Here is a 13,331-nt window from a genome sequence, read left to right as displayed (position 1 = left end):
ATGACAGCAGGGATTGGAAGCCAGGCCTCCTGACTGCAGCCCCACTGGAGATCAGTTCTACACTACCCCTAGTGTCCTGGCTCTTAGCATTTAAAGGGGAAGCCAAAGTCCCATTAATAGTCATCTGACCAGCACCCAACTCTCCTAAAACACAAATGTGATTTAGAAAGCTGGTTGTTCAAGCATGAAGTACCAACTAAAGAGCAGATTATTCATTATTTGACTTTGCCAGCCCTTGTCAGAATAAATCACCCTGGCGACGCAGAGCTCAGCTCCCTTAAGCAAAATAACAGAAGCTCAGAAAAGCCCTTAAAAAAAGAATGATATCGGTAAATAAATCAGGCAGCTGTCCTCTGCCCAATGAAGCATGAAGTCATCCTTCTTAGACCATAGTATGGGCTATTCCAAAGAGAGACCTAAAGCCACAAGGATCCTCAGCAGCCCATAATTGGCTTTGCCATCAATATGTGGCATCCAGAAGGCCAAAGTGAGATCAATCACTGAAAATGTAAAGGGTAATTAGGGCCTCGGGATCCTGGCATAATGAGTCTGACTTTAGTTCCTGAGTCCTCATTGTCACAAGTCTCATTAGTACATAGCCCATGGTGGAAGAGGTGGAACTCTTTGGAGGTAGAAGATCTGGGTTCAAATCCTGGTTCTTTTTCTTACTACAGTGATTGACATTGATTGTGTTACTTTGACTTTCTGAGCCTCAGTTTACTCATCTGCAAATTTACTTCTAGCTCTGATTGCTACTATCTACATGTAGCTCCCCATCTGAGCCTACTATCCCCGAAGTCTCTGGCATTCATTGGTTCTTCTAGGGGATGGCTATTTCAGGTTCTAGATACTCTGTGGGTCCTAAAACTAGAACTAATGAACCTCTACAGACTTAAAGTGTTTATCTTTAAGTTAGCTGGAGAACACCGTTAGCTTAAAGCTAAAACATTTACTGAGATGATGTCTGAAAAGCAGTCACCATAAAACGTTCGTTCCCCACACCAAACCTGGGATGTGTTTTTTCCAGCATTTATTGGTGGGAAGAGTGGGCACACACATGAAAGAATGGGTGAATGAATGTACAAAGAACTTAAGTGCTTATATGTGCCAAGCATTGTGCTAAGAGCCTGGAATCCAAAAAGAAAAGTCAGACATTCTCTGCCCTCAAGGAGCTTAGATTCTAATGGGGGAGACCACACATCTGTATGTCAGATGGAAAAGTCTCATGGTTATTAGAGTACAGCCACAAAACAGATGTTAATACTGGTTTTTTTTAAATGTCATTTCCATTGATAAAATCATATCAGTGTCTGATGGTGAACATTTGACAGGCCCGGGACTTTGGTAACAAGAACTCTTTTCTGGGTCTTCAGTAGATGTGGCAGGAGAAGTTCCCAGGCTGCATCCCCATTGGGGTGCTTCCCAAGATGGTGGCTGAGGGCACTGGGCTGGAAGCCTGGCTATTCCCAGGGCTCTCTGATTCAACATCTTGGGCCATCTCCATCAGGATGTTTGAAGAGATGGTGTCAAGGTGGTGATGGGTGTCTGACTTGCCTTGCACTTCCTGCCTCCCATCTCCCCCTCAGGGCGCCTGGCTGTTTCAGCTAGGCTGGCTTGCCTGTCCTGAGTATGGCTGGTGGAGAGGGCTGTCCTCTTTTCCTCAGGTGTGGTTTCCCAAGACGTTTGTTGTGAGGGTTGAGCTGGAAGCTGGAATACACTACAAGACACATGGAACACTTACTTAGGGAATCATGTAGCCAAGACAACTCCCATCTGTGATGCTACAGGCCCTGATGGGCTTCCTCTTCTCCTGGTGCCCTGTCATTGCTCCCCCTGAGGGCAGCATCTCTCCTGGGCTTGTTGTTCTGCTGGGTTCCCTGCCCCTGCTGAGAAGGGTGTCTCATGGACTAGCCTATATTCGACTATATGCCATGGATGATGAGGGCATGGGGAGGAGAGAAGGGAGAAATCACCTCCCCCAAGGGTCAAGGGATTCCTCATCAGGACTGGATCTATCTTCTGAAGCTATCTGAGCTCCCACTGCTCAGAGCTATCTCTCACCTCATTGACACCATACAGAGCATCTCGCTTTGTAGCAGCCACTAGGGGTGGGTTGAGCCTTGAGTGGGCCCATGGCTGGCTGCCCTGCATTGATCAAAGGACTTCTGCAAACCTCCTAAAGGGGTCCCAAAGTGCCCCTCCCTTAAGATCTTAACCCTGCATTTTCTATTAACTAACCCCTACATCGAGGGGGAGAAGAGGAAGACATCAATTGATCAGGGGTTCTGTGATCACCCTAGACAGCTCAGTGTCACAGTGTCACTGGGCCTGAAGTCAGGAAGACCTGAGTTCAAATCCTGTCGCAGACTCTTCTTAACTGTATGATCCTTGGCAAGTCACTTAACCTTAACCTCATGTGCCTCAGTTTCCTCAGCTGTAAAACAGAGTTAACAATAGCATCTGCCTCACAGGATTGTTGCGAGGATCAAATGAGGTAACGTTCATAAAGCGCTTAGTGTGGTGCCCAGCACATAGTAGGGAATTACATGCTTGTTCCTCGATCTCCCTTTCCTCCCTGCTACATGTGCAAGGATCTGCTTCACTGAGGGATAAACTCCACAAGGGTGAGGATAATGGCTTAATTAACATTCGTAGCTCCTTGCCCCTCAACCCCTCCACCACCAGCACCAAACAGTGCTATTGCCCGTAGGCCTTAACAAATGTTTCTTAAGCCAGAAAGAAGTTGGATGAGGGCACCGGGTTGTACCTTAACTCCAACTCTGGCTCATCTACACACGTGACTGATGGCGTTTCTCAATCTTTGCGTTCTGCCAAGCTGAGGCAAGCACCTTCCATGTCCTGCAGAGCCATATGGTAGAAGGGAAAGAGCCCTGCTTTTGGTGTCAGAAGACCTTGGTTGGAATCCCAGCCTTCCTACTTATGACCTGTGTGACCTTGAACAAGTCACTTCTGTCTCTCCATTTTTCCATTTGTAAAATGAGGAGGAGGTAGACCAGAGGAACTCTGAGCTCCCTTCCAACCTGAGAGCTCTGTTCCCAAACTGAGCCACCTCACATCCTTGCTCCCACACTGCACACCTCCTTCCGCCACCCTCTTTCCTTCCCCAACGTCATGGCCAGAGGAAATCTTGCCTTTGTGATGTTTGAGTCTGTAGGAGTTAGGAGTGACGTGAATGCAAAGAAATGGCCCCAGGATGATCTCGAAGATTAGACAGTTGGCTAACCTTCAACTGCTTCCTCTGAAATCTGGCGCAGGGAACAAAATGGAGAAATAAAAATGTCCTAATCAGCTGAATTATGGCAGACCATGTTTCCTTACTGATTGTGGTTAAAATGCTAGCAGCAGTAAATTCCCATTAGTCCAGACTCCAAACAACCCGGTCACTCAAAGAGCCAGAATTTGTTTTCACATACCAAAAAATTACCACCGATGTTCATTGTCATGGGCTCCATGCCTTGGAAAGGCCTGAAGTGCCTTCTGAATCATCGCAGAAAGATAACCTCCTAGTCAACCAAGGCATTAAATTTACCAGAGCATCTTATTCCCTTACCATTCTAGATAAACAAGAGGTACTGTATAAAATATTCTTAGGAACACTGATTTGAGCACTGATCTCATTGATCCAATCAGGAAGGAGAATGAGAGCTCATATTTCTAGATATTTTTAAGGATTACAAAGAGGCATTTGGATTTGAAAGGAGAAAGAACTGGATTAAATCCTTCCTCATTTAACTTCCTTGGGCCTCTGTTTTCTCGTCTGTAAAATGGCAAGTGCTCATCCAGCCTCCCCTTAATGACCTCAAAGGAAGGGGAGCCCCAGCCTCCTGGGCCAGTCCACCCATAAGACAGTTCCGTGAATGTCTGGAAGACTTCCCTGATACCAAGCCCACCGTAGCTTCTTTACAATTTTAACCCATGTTTCTGATTCTGTCATCTTGTGACACATGGACTACGTCTACTTCCTCTTCCAAGGGAGGGGCCTTTACATGCTTGAAGACAGTCATCATGTTCCCTTCTGAGACGCAGATCAACACTCCCAGGTGCTTATATGGCTTGAACCCAAGGGCTTCTTCATCTTAAATGCCCCCTTCCTGATGCTCAGCCCAAGGAGCACTGAGTCTGAGCCCTGGCCCTTCCAAGTACACTTGGGTATCAATGCTCAAAGGTTTATTCCTTTGGGATGATGATACAAACCCTAGGTGGCCCTTGGTTCCATCCTCTAATAGCTGAAGGGGCAGGAAGACTGCATCAAATGGTAGCCATCTCTACCATTTGAAGAGAAGGAAGGAAAAAACAAGAAATATACACGATAATTTTATTGTGTATTTGAAAGGAATAGCAAGTTGTGCTTAGTAATTTTCAGTTTTGTATACAATTATCTTTTTTCATTATACAATATTTTACTTCATAAATTAAAAATAAAATAAAATTAAAACTGTGTCAGAGAAGATTGGCCACAAAGCCTGGAGTCCACTGTCTTGTTGAACCTTGAAATGACTCTGCCCTTGGGATCACCCTCTTCCCTTCTGCTCTGAGAGAACTCTTTGAGCCAGGCCCAGGAGATATAGGGAAAGGGCTGGCTTTCTGTACAATGGCATTATGGCAGCTTTGTATATATAAATATATTAAAGAATACGGTATTATATCTATACACATATAAACATACATATATCCATATAAGTTTGGTTTTGTTACATATATACACAGATGCTATATGTATATTGTTACATGCAGACATATACACAAAAATAAATACAAAGCAATGGCGGGGCAGAGCTAGCATCTGGGAGATGGATCTGGAAAGGCTTCGTGCAGAAGGTGAGCTGAGCTGAACCCTGAAGGAAATATGGGATACTAGGAGTTAAAGAAGAGGAGGGAGGGGACTCCTGGCATGGGGAGCAGTCAGTGCAATGGCATGGGGAGGAGAAATGGAGTATTATAAGTCCAAGAAGGGTACTTTGGCTGGACCACAGACCACAGAAGGGGAGAGATGAATAATAAGGCTAGAAAATTAGGCTGGAGCCAGTACATGAAGAGCTTTCAATGCTAATCCAAAGAGGGAAATAAAAGAGTCGGCTGGTCCTAGGCAATAGAGCTGAGATTGGAGCCAAGGTCCCATGACCCCCCCCCCCATGTCTATGTCTATGTAGGCAGAGATTTATGCTCATTATTGTTTTTTTAAAAATGCAATGATGCCTTTGCTTGTATTCTACTTTTCCTTCTGAATATACCTCTTTCCACTGTTCCCTGCGGGGAGCCTCCCCTAGTAACAGATCAAAAAAGGAGAAAACTATTCTGTAAAACCCACCACCACCTCTACCCCACTGAACGTACACAACAGGTCGCACCCCAAATCCACTACTTTCTCCAGTGAACGGGAAGGAGGGAGGTACTGACATACCATTTTATGCAGGGTTTCAGTTCAGTTCAATTCAGCCAGCATTTATTGTAGCCAAGTCCTGATTAACGTACATAATGACTTCCCTGGAGTGGTTCCATTATTTGAATTTGTGATGTATATTTCCACTGGGCTGAAACCAATGAACATATTTACATAACTGTAACTTTTCAAATTCATTAAAGCACATACTGCCAGGCACTCTACTAGATACTGTAGACACAAAGTCACAAATGAAACTCCGTAGCCATTTCACCAATCTTATTCTTTAGGGACTTGATTCGTCTTCTTTTAGCTCCCTAGTTTGGTTTTTAAAATCCTCCTTTAGCTCTTCCAGCAATGCTTTTTGGGCTGGAGACCAGTTCACATTACCTTTTGAGGTATCAGACACGTCTATAGTGTCATTGCCGTCCTCTTCCGTATTGATATTTTGATCCTGCCTGTCTCCATAAAAAGAATCTATTGTCCTCGGTTTTTTTGTGTTCTTCTTCATGTTGGTTTGCCTTTTGCTGGCTTTACAACGAATTTCTATCTTTGGGCCTCAGGGCTCTCTGTCTCAGCTTTCTTATTCTGGGGGTTGTGAGTCTAGAATTATAGCCTTCAGTTTCCTGAGGTGTGGGGGAGGGGTCTGGCTCCCTGGCGTCTCACTCCCTGTGGGTGCTCTCCAGCACTTGCTTTTCAGCAATGGTCTCAGCTGTTTGTTGTTTGAGCTGATGACTGGAGCTTCCCCTGGGGGAGCAAGGTTACGTCTGGGCTCCTGGTGTTGACCCCTGCCGACTCTGCCCCTCTGGGACTGATGAACTTCTACTATTTGTCCTGTGAGGCCCCGCTACTTTCTCCTCTGTTTCAGCTTTCTTTTTTTTTTCCCCGAGGAATTCTCCGGGTGAGTGGGGGAGGAATTGGAGCCGTTTACCTGGCCATTGTGAGTCCCGGAAGTTCAAGAAGCCGAGTTCCTGGGTTTTGCAAGCGTCAGGAGTGGGTGTTTTCACGGCCAGTGGCGTTGTGCTGCCTCTCCTCGCTCCCACAGACTGCCGTCCTGTGTTGGGAGTCCTGGGGATCTCCGCCGGTTTTGGGCGCCCAGCTTTCTCCCAGCCTGTCTCCCACGTGGATTTCCCCGCCGGCTGCTTCCGCTTTGGTCTGGAGCTGCTCCGCACGCCGCACTCCAAGCTCTCTCCGAGCCTACAGGTTCGTGCCTTCGGCCTTTCAGACTCTCTCGGCTCGGAAATTTGCCCCACGCAGACTGCTCGCGGTTTCTGACTCTCTCAAATGTGCTCAAATTCACTTTTTTATAGGAATCTGACAGACCTTGTGAGAGAGCTCCAGTAAGACGCTGCCTGCATGTGGCCATCTTGGCTCCGCCCCCCCACAAATGAAACTCAATGAAGGGTTTCAATTAAGGAGCAAGAAAGTAGCAGTAACACTGGGATATGGGTAAAGTGTTGGTGGGAGTGAGGGAGACAGCACTGTCCATCCAATCCATCACTGATTGTCCATTGGACACTGGGGAAACAAAGAGAAAAATAGAGTCCCCACCCTCAACAAGCTTACAATCTAGCCATGGGAGACAATATGTACATAAAGAAAGAAATTCAAACAGGGTCCCAAGACATCTCGGTGCGGCTATAGCCCCAGGCAAGGCTCGCCACTTTAACCTTCCTGACTTTAAGCTTCCAGGCCTTTTCCAGTAAAGAAAGTGGGATTGTTTTATAGAACTGTGGGATCTCAGAGATTAATGGGACTTCAGGGGCCAGCTAGTCCAACCCACAAGTGAAAAGGAATCCCGTTTCTAACATCTACAAGTAGGTCATCTCTTAAAAACTCTAGTGGGGTAGAAGCCTCCCCTTCCAGAGGCCACCTATCCCACTTGGGGAAAGCTTGAGTAGTTTGGGAGCTAGTCCTGACATCCAGCCTTAATTGGCTTCTTTAGAGCTAATCCTGCCCTCTGGGGACAAAGAGAACACATCTAAGCAAATCCAATCCAGCCTTGAACCAGAATTTCCTCTCCAGCCCATCCGAGGTTCTCCCTGCAGCTGTACAAGGAGGGTGAAGCTCCCAGATCCCAAGGCAGCTCTTTCCACTGTGGAATTGTTCTAATGGTGAGCAAGTTTCTCCTGCTATCAAACTTAAATCTGCCCTTTGTGAACTCCACCCCCCACCCCGGCCCCCACCGTATTGCTCTAATTCTGATCTTTGGGGCTAAAGCCAAACTGAATGGACCGGAATCTCCTCCCACATGATTTCTCTTCACACATTTAAAGAAAGCTTACTTTTCCTTTATTTTCCTTTAGGGTCTAGAGAAATGGGTGCAGACTAATTTGAATGGCCACTGTGATGTCCTGACCTACCCCTTGCAGGATGATGAATAGGTCAGTTATTTGTAAGCAGTTTGAACAGATGAAGTGATGTTGAATATACAGGGTAACTCTGATAGAGAAGGATGGGGGGAGGGTTTGGATTTGTGATTTCATGAGTGTAGGGGGCTCCCAGTGTGGAAACTTGCTCTGCCGGTACTGACCTGTGACTATTCTGCAGCTTATATAGTCTTATCAAGTTCCCCAGGGCAATGACAGATTTATGAGCTTGCCCAAGGCTATCATGCCAATCTATGCCCAAGGAAGAACTTGAACCCAAGTGTTCCTCACTCATAGGCCAGCTTTCTCTCCACTCTATGATCTCTCTCAAAAATAAATATAAAAAGATAATAACTAGATCTTTATCAGAGATGAATAGAGTTTAAATACCTTGAGTGTGGGGGCCACTTTCCTTCTGCCTTTGTATCCACAGCACACATCCTGGTACTTGTTATACAGTTGGTGCTTAATAAGTGTTTGTTGAATTGAATTCAATGTATGATGTGTTGGAAAGAGCACTCACTGGGTATCCAGTCAGAAGATGGGTTTGAGTCCCCGATCTGCCATTTACTAGATGTGAGGTCTTAAAAGGGATTTCAGATATCTTCTACTTCAACTCCTTTTATAGATGAAGAAATGAGATTTAGAGAACTCAAGTGACTTGCCCAAGGTCACACAGGTAATAAGTGACAAGTTGAATTTGAATTTGAGTCCTTTGGCTTTAAATCCAGCACCCATATGACCTTGATTCATATCCCCTCTCTGGTCTTCCATTGCTTCCTCTATAAAATGGAGGATTGAACTATGGTCCCATACAGAGTTTGCATATAGTAAATCTTTAATGAAATTCAATCTATTCTGCTATTGATCCCATAATTCCATTGTACTACTGAAAATGTATACTTACGAAGCTGAGTTTGTTTTTCTTAAAGAAGGATCCTAGATCTAAACCTGGAAAGAACTTAGGCCCCCTAGTCCAACCCTTTTGTTTTACAGACTGGGAAACTAAAGCTCAGAAAGGTTAATTCTCCTGGATCATACAACTAGGTAATGGCTCCTATGATCCATCTGAAGCTCATTATCTGTGTGACCTTAGGCAGATCCCTGAACCTCAGTTTACTCATCTGTAAAATGAACGGGTTGGATTAGAATGGTCTCTAACTCCTGACCAGGTCTAAATCTAGGGTGTGAGTTTTATAGCTACACATTGTCAGTAGTACAAGGTCACCCAAGTAGTGATAGAGACAGGATTTGAACCCAGGTCATCTGACTCAATGTGCCTATGCCGTATATCCATCTCCTTCAGCACCTGGTGCTGTGCTACATACTATCTGTGTGGTGTTGGAAGAACCTCCAAGGCCACTCAAGCCAGCTCTTTCATCTTCCAGAGGACACACTGGGGTTAGGGGAAAGAGTTGACCAGCCTGAACTTCCTTCCACCTTTAGACACAGAGTCTTACTAATAACACACAGGTAAACAACTCACACGGCCTGGGATTAGTTAGCTTTTGTCTCCCTTTTTACTCTGCATGAATATGATTGATCCACCATGGCTATAGGACATACAGGATTGTGCATGTCACTGCCTGTGGCTCCTCCAAAGCAGGTGCACCTGGAGCCTGAGTTCATCGGCCTAAGAAAGCACTTGCCCCGCAGGCAGGTGGGTGAGGAAGCCCTGCCTCTTGGTGAAGAGCCCAAGGCTTCCTATGAGCTCCCCCTTCACTGCCTTCCATGCTCTTGGAAATCACATGGGTAGAATACTGATCAGCCAAAGTGATCTCTCTGGGAACTGGAGTTTTGCATTTTGCAGTCAGAAGGATGCAGTATTTGTTGGGAGTATCCAGTTGCCTCAGCTCATTAACGCCAATTGCATTTACCTTCCAAGCACAGGTTTGCTAGCAGTACAAATATGTGGTCTTTGTTTGAAAGGGCTATCTCAGTGGATGAGAATTGTTTTCCAAGGTGGCTGTGGTCACTGGTGCTCAGCATTTCCAGGGGACTTTTCTTCTCCCAACTCCTTAACTCTTCATTCTTCTTCTTCATCTGGAGCATCTCTGTATCCTTTTCAAGGGCCACTCTCAGTTCTGGACAACTCAGATAAGGATTGATTGGGCCTGTGTTTTCATTGGTCTAGGGAACTCTCACATGCACCCCCTTTCTGCAGCCTATGGTCATAGAGAATTGCCTAGACCACTTACAGACACTAAGCATCTTGACTAGAGTCAAACAGTCAGTCTGTGTCAGAGGCAAGACTTTAACCGAGTTTTTCCAGGATCTAAATCCAGTTCTTATTAGCTATGCCATATGGATGAATTTAAACAACGGGCACCTAATAAAGCCTGGCTGAATCAATGGATAAGCCACTTCTATGAGACTCCCAGTTTTCCAAAGTGTTTTTTTCATAACAACACTGCAAAGTAGAATTACAAGCATTTCTATCCCATTTTACAGATGGAGAAACAAAAGCTTAAGGAGGTTTAGTTCACTAGGCAACATAGAATAGTAAGTTGAATGCCAGACTTAAGTCAATCAGATGTGGCTTTGGATGCCACCTCTAATGATAATGGACAAATCACTTAAATTCTCAGAAGCCAAGTTTTTCCTCATCTGTATAATCGGGATAACAATGTCCATAGTACCTACCCACCTCAAACGGTCACTCTGAGAGTCTATTGACATAATGTCTATAATAATATGCTTTACAATTGACTGTTAAATACCAATTGTTAAAATTAGATGACTTGCCAAGAGTCCCAACTACTAGGAAGTGTCTGTAGCCAGAATCGGAACCCAGCTCTCCAGGCCCCAAATCCAGTGCTTTTCCCACAGCACCATGAGCCTCTCTAGTGGAGATGATATCCACACATGCTGACTGATGCCACCAGAGCCACACAGGTCACTTCTCCATTTGTATGTCCTTGAACGTGAATGTAAGGTGGTTAGAATGTATTTCTACTAAAAAATTTTCAATGTGGGATGGTGGGTTTTTCTCTCCTCTTTTATCAGTTCCTTCATGAAAGTCAGAGATTTTCCAGCTAGATGGGAAAGGGGTTTCAGAATGTGGAGACCAGAGCAGGTATTAAGAAAGGATCAGCAGATGGCTGGCCCTTCCCAGCCATGGCAGCTACTCCTCTGCCTGCCCTCTCTGATCAGATCACAGAGTTGGCAGGGACTTTAGAGGCCATCTGGTTCAACTCCTTCATCATACAGATGAGAAAACTGAGGCACAGCAGTGAAGTGGCTTTTCCAAAATCCTACAGGTAGTAAGCAGCAGAGGTGGGATTCAAACTTAGGTCCTCTGTTTCCAAATTCAACACGATGGCCCCATGTCCTATGTGCCCTATTCTACTCCTACAATAACAGCTGAAAAGGAAAAAGATCATCACAGTCCTTAATAAATCTACAAAGCTTTGTTTACTTATTAGATCTCTAAATGTGAAACCTTTGTCTGATGGCTAACAAGTTGATATGCCACTGGGAGAACCAAACTGAATCTGTATTGATAGTCACAATATAATTGAAACTAATGGATAAACATTGGAGCCAGATAGAAGAATGGCCCATCGCTTTTCCTTGGAAAAACACATAAAAGAATTGGTATTGGTGTCATCCTGTACCTGAATGACAAGAAACATCATCTCATGGGCAATTCAGTTGTCATTCAAGGTTTTCCACATACATATGGAGATCCCCTAATGATCAGCCTCAAACAAGACACGAAACAGTGAGACAAGTTCTTGAAGAACTCTTAGCGTCATGGAGGATGTCTTGCAGAGAGTCCAAATAAAAGAGGGATTCCCTAGAGACAGCAAAGGCTTCCAGATGCTCCTATTAAAACATTGCTCTCTGCTGATTGCATGGAGCCCCGTAATCCAATGGAGCCTTCTCAATTGGTTCCATGGCCACTCAAAAGAGGTTGGCCTAGAAATCAACACAGGACAACGCAAGTAGATGAATGACATTCAGAGACCATGATGTGCAGTTGGGTTCATCAGCATTTCAGAGTTGGAAGGTCCATCTAGCCCAACCCATGCCCCATCACAATATACTCAGGAAGTGATCACCCAGCCTTGGCTTGAAGATCTCTAGGTTGGGGAGCCTTGAGATTACTTGAATTGTCAGGAAGGTTATCCTTCCATCAAGCCTGTTTATAAGTCCTTCCTTCTGGAGGCAAACAGTTCAAATCTAATTCTGCAGGACAGCGTTAGCCCATCTGTACTTCCATCTATGGCAGGCACCGTAAGTGGATAATGAGCAAGACACAGAGTGAAACAGAAGAGACAGCTGGATTGCATGTGGGAGATTCCCTCGTGCCTTCAATGATCCACAGCTCTTCTGCCTGCCAAGGCCCAGCCTTCTAATACTAATATTCTGGTGGTGATGATTCAGAATGATGTCAGATAAAGGATAATTACAGACAACCAAAAGATGACAAAATGCACGATGAGTAGAAAGAGGCTGCAGAAAGATCTAGGATCTCAAGGGAAATAATCAGGAAAACGTGCAGATGAGGAGGCTATTGAGTTACCAGACTCCCAGCCACCAAGCATTACTCATCAAAACCATTCAGTACCACTTAAAAAACAAAACATGCACACAGAAGATCAATGGAAGAGATTAGATGAGCAAGGAAAAAAAACAACTGGAAACAATAAATACTTGAGTGTTTGATAAGCCCATGAGTGCCTTACTGGGAGAAGGACTGGCTTTGTGACAAGAGGAGAAGGCAACATGGTATAAGGGAAGGCGCACTGGGCATTGCCCCTGGAGCCAGAGGTCCTGGGTTTGAATCTAAACTTTAAGGATCATTCCCTGTAGGACCTTCAGAAGCCTCAGCGTCCTCATCTATAAATTGAGGGCATGGAACCAAAAGGGTTCTGAGGTCTCTTGTAGCTCTAAATCTATAGTCCTGCATACTTCTGGGATAACAGTAGCAGGAAAATAGATTTAGATCAAGATCTGCTACTTTATACATAATAATACTCTAATGGGCATGCAACCTGAATAGAATAAGTTGCATCACTTTTTAAAAAATGAAGACTCAAAGAAGGTACCTTTCACAACTTTGGCTGGGAGAACCCTAACCAAAAAAAGAACTGAAAAGATTCCAAAAGGCCAAATAGATCATTCTGCTTACACAAAAGTGATGGTTTGCATGAATTAGAGAAACTAGAGAGTAAGAAAATTCTGCATCAAGTATCACCATTAAAGATCTGATCTCTAAGACAGGTAGAGAATTGACACAAATATATAACACCAAGAGCCATTTCCCAATTCATAAACAACCAATGGGTATGAATGAAGAAGAGTTTTCGGATGAAGAATTGAATGGATACACACATGCACACACACACAAGCAGCAATAAAAAATTTTTTAATGCAGAGAAAGAACAAAAAAGTACAGAAGGGGATACAAATAGAGCAGTTTTGTTATATCTTGTTAAATATATATTTAAACATGTATATATCTATGTGTATGTACCTACACACATGTATATAAACACACATACATGCATACATGCATGCAACACACATATATGCATACATATGCATATATTTCT

At 44.4% G+C, this 13,331-nt stretch overlaps 1 protein-coding gene across 1 annotated transcript in view; it reads right to left on the bottom strand.

The window, feature by feature from the left end:
- Positions 1-1,503: 1,503 nt before the first annotated feature.
- The window catches only part of PTGER3 (prostaglandin E receptor 3), a 97,501-nt gene continuing 85,673 nt past the window's right edge, over positions 1,504-13,331 (bottom strand). Inside the window, exon 4 of the mRNA XM_036757867.1 lies at positions 1,504-1,717. Coding sequence (XP_036613762.1) covers positions 1,504-1,717 — 214 coding nt within the window. The remainder of the gene's footprint in view (positions 1,718-13,331) is intronic.

Source organism: Trichosurus vulpecula, chromosome 4, assembly GCF_011100635.1.
Source record: "Trichosurus vulpecula isolate mTriVul1 chromosome 4, mTriVul1.pri, whole genome shotgun sequence".
In the NCBI taxonomy this organism is placed as follows: domain Eukaryota; kingdom Metazoa; phylum Chordata; class Mammalia; order Diprotodontia; family Phalangeridae; genus Trichosurus; species Trichosurus vulpecula.
The sequence above is the reverse complement of the archived record's forward strand: the minus strand, read 5'-3'. Positions and strand labels throughout refer to the sequence as shown.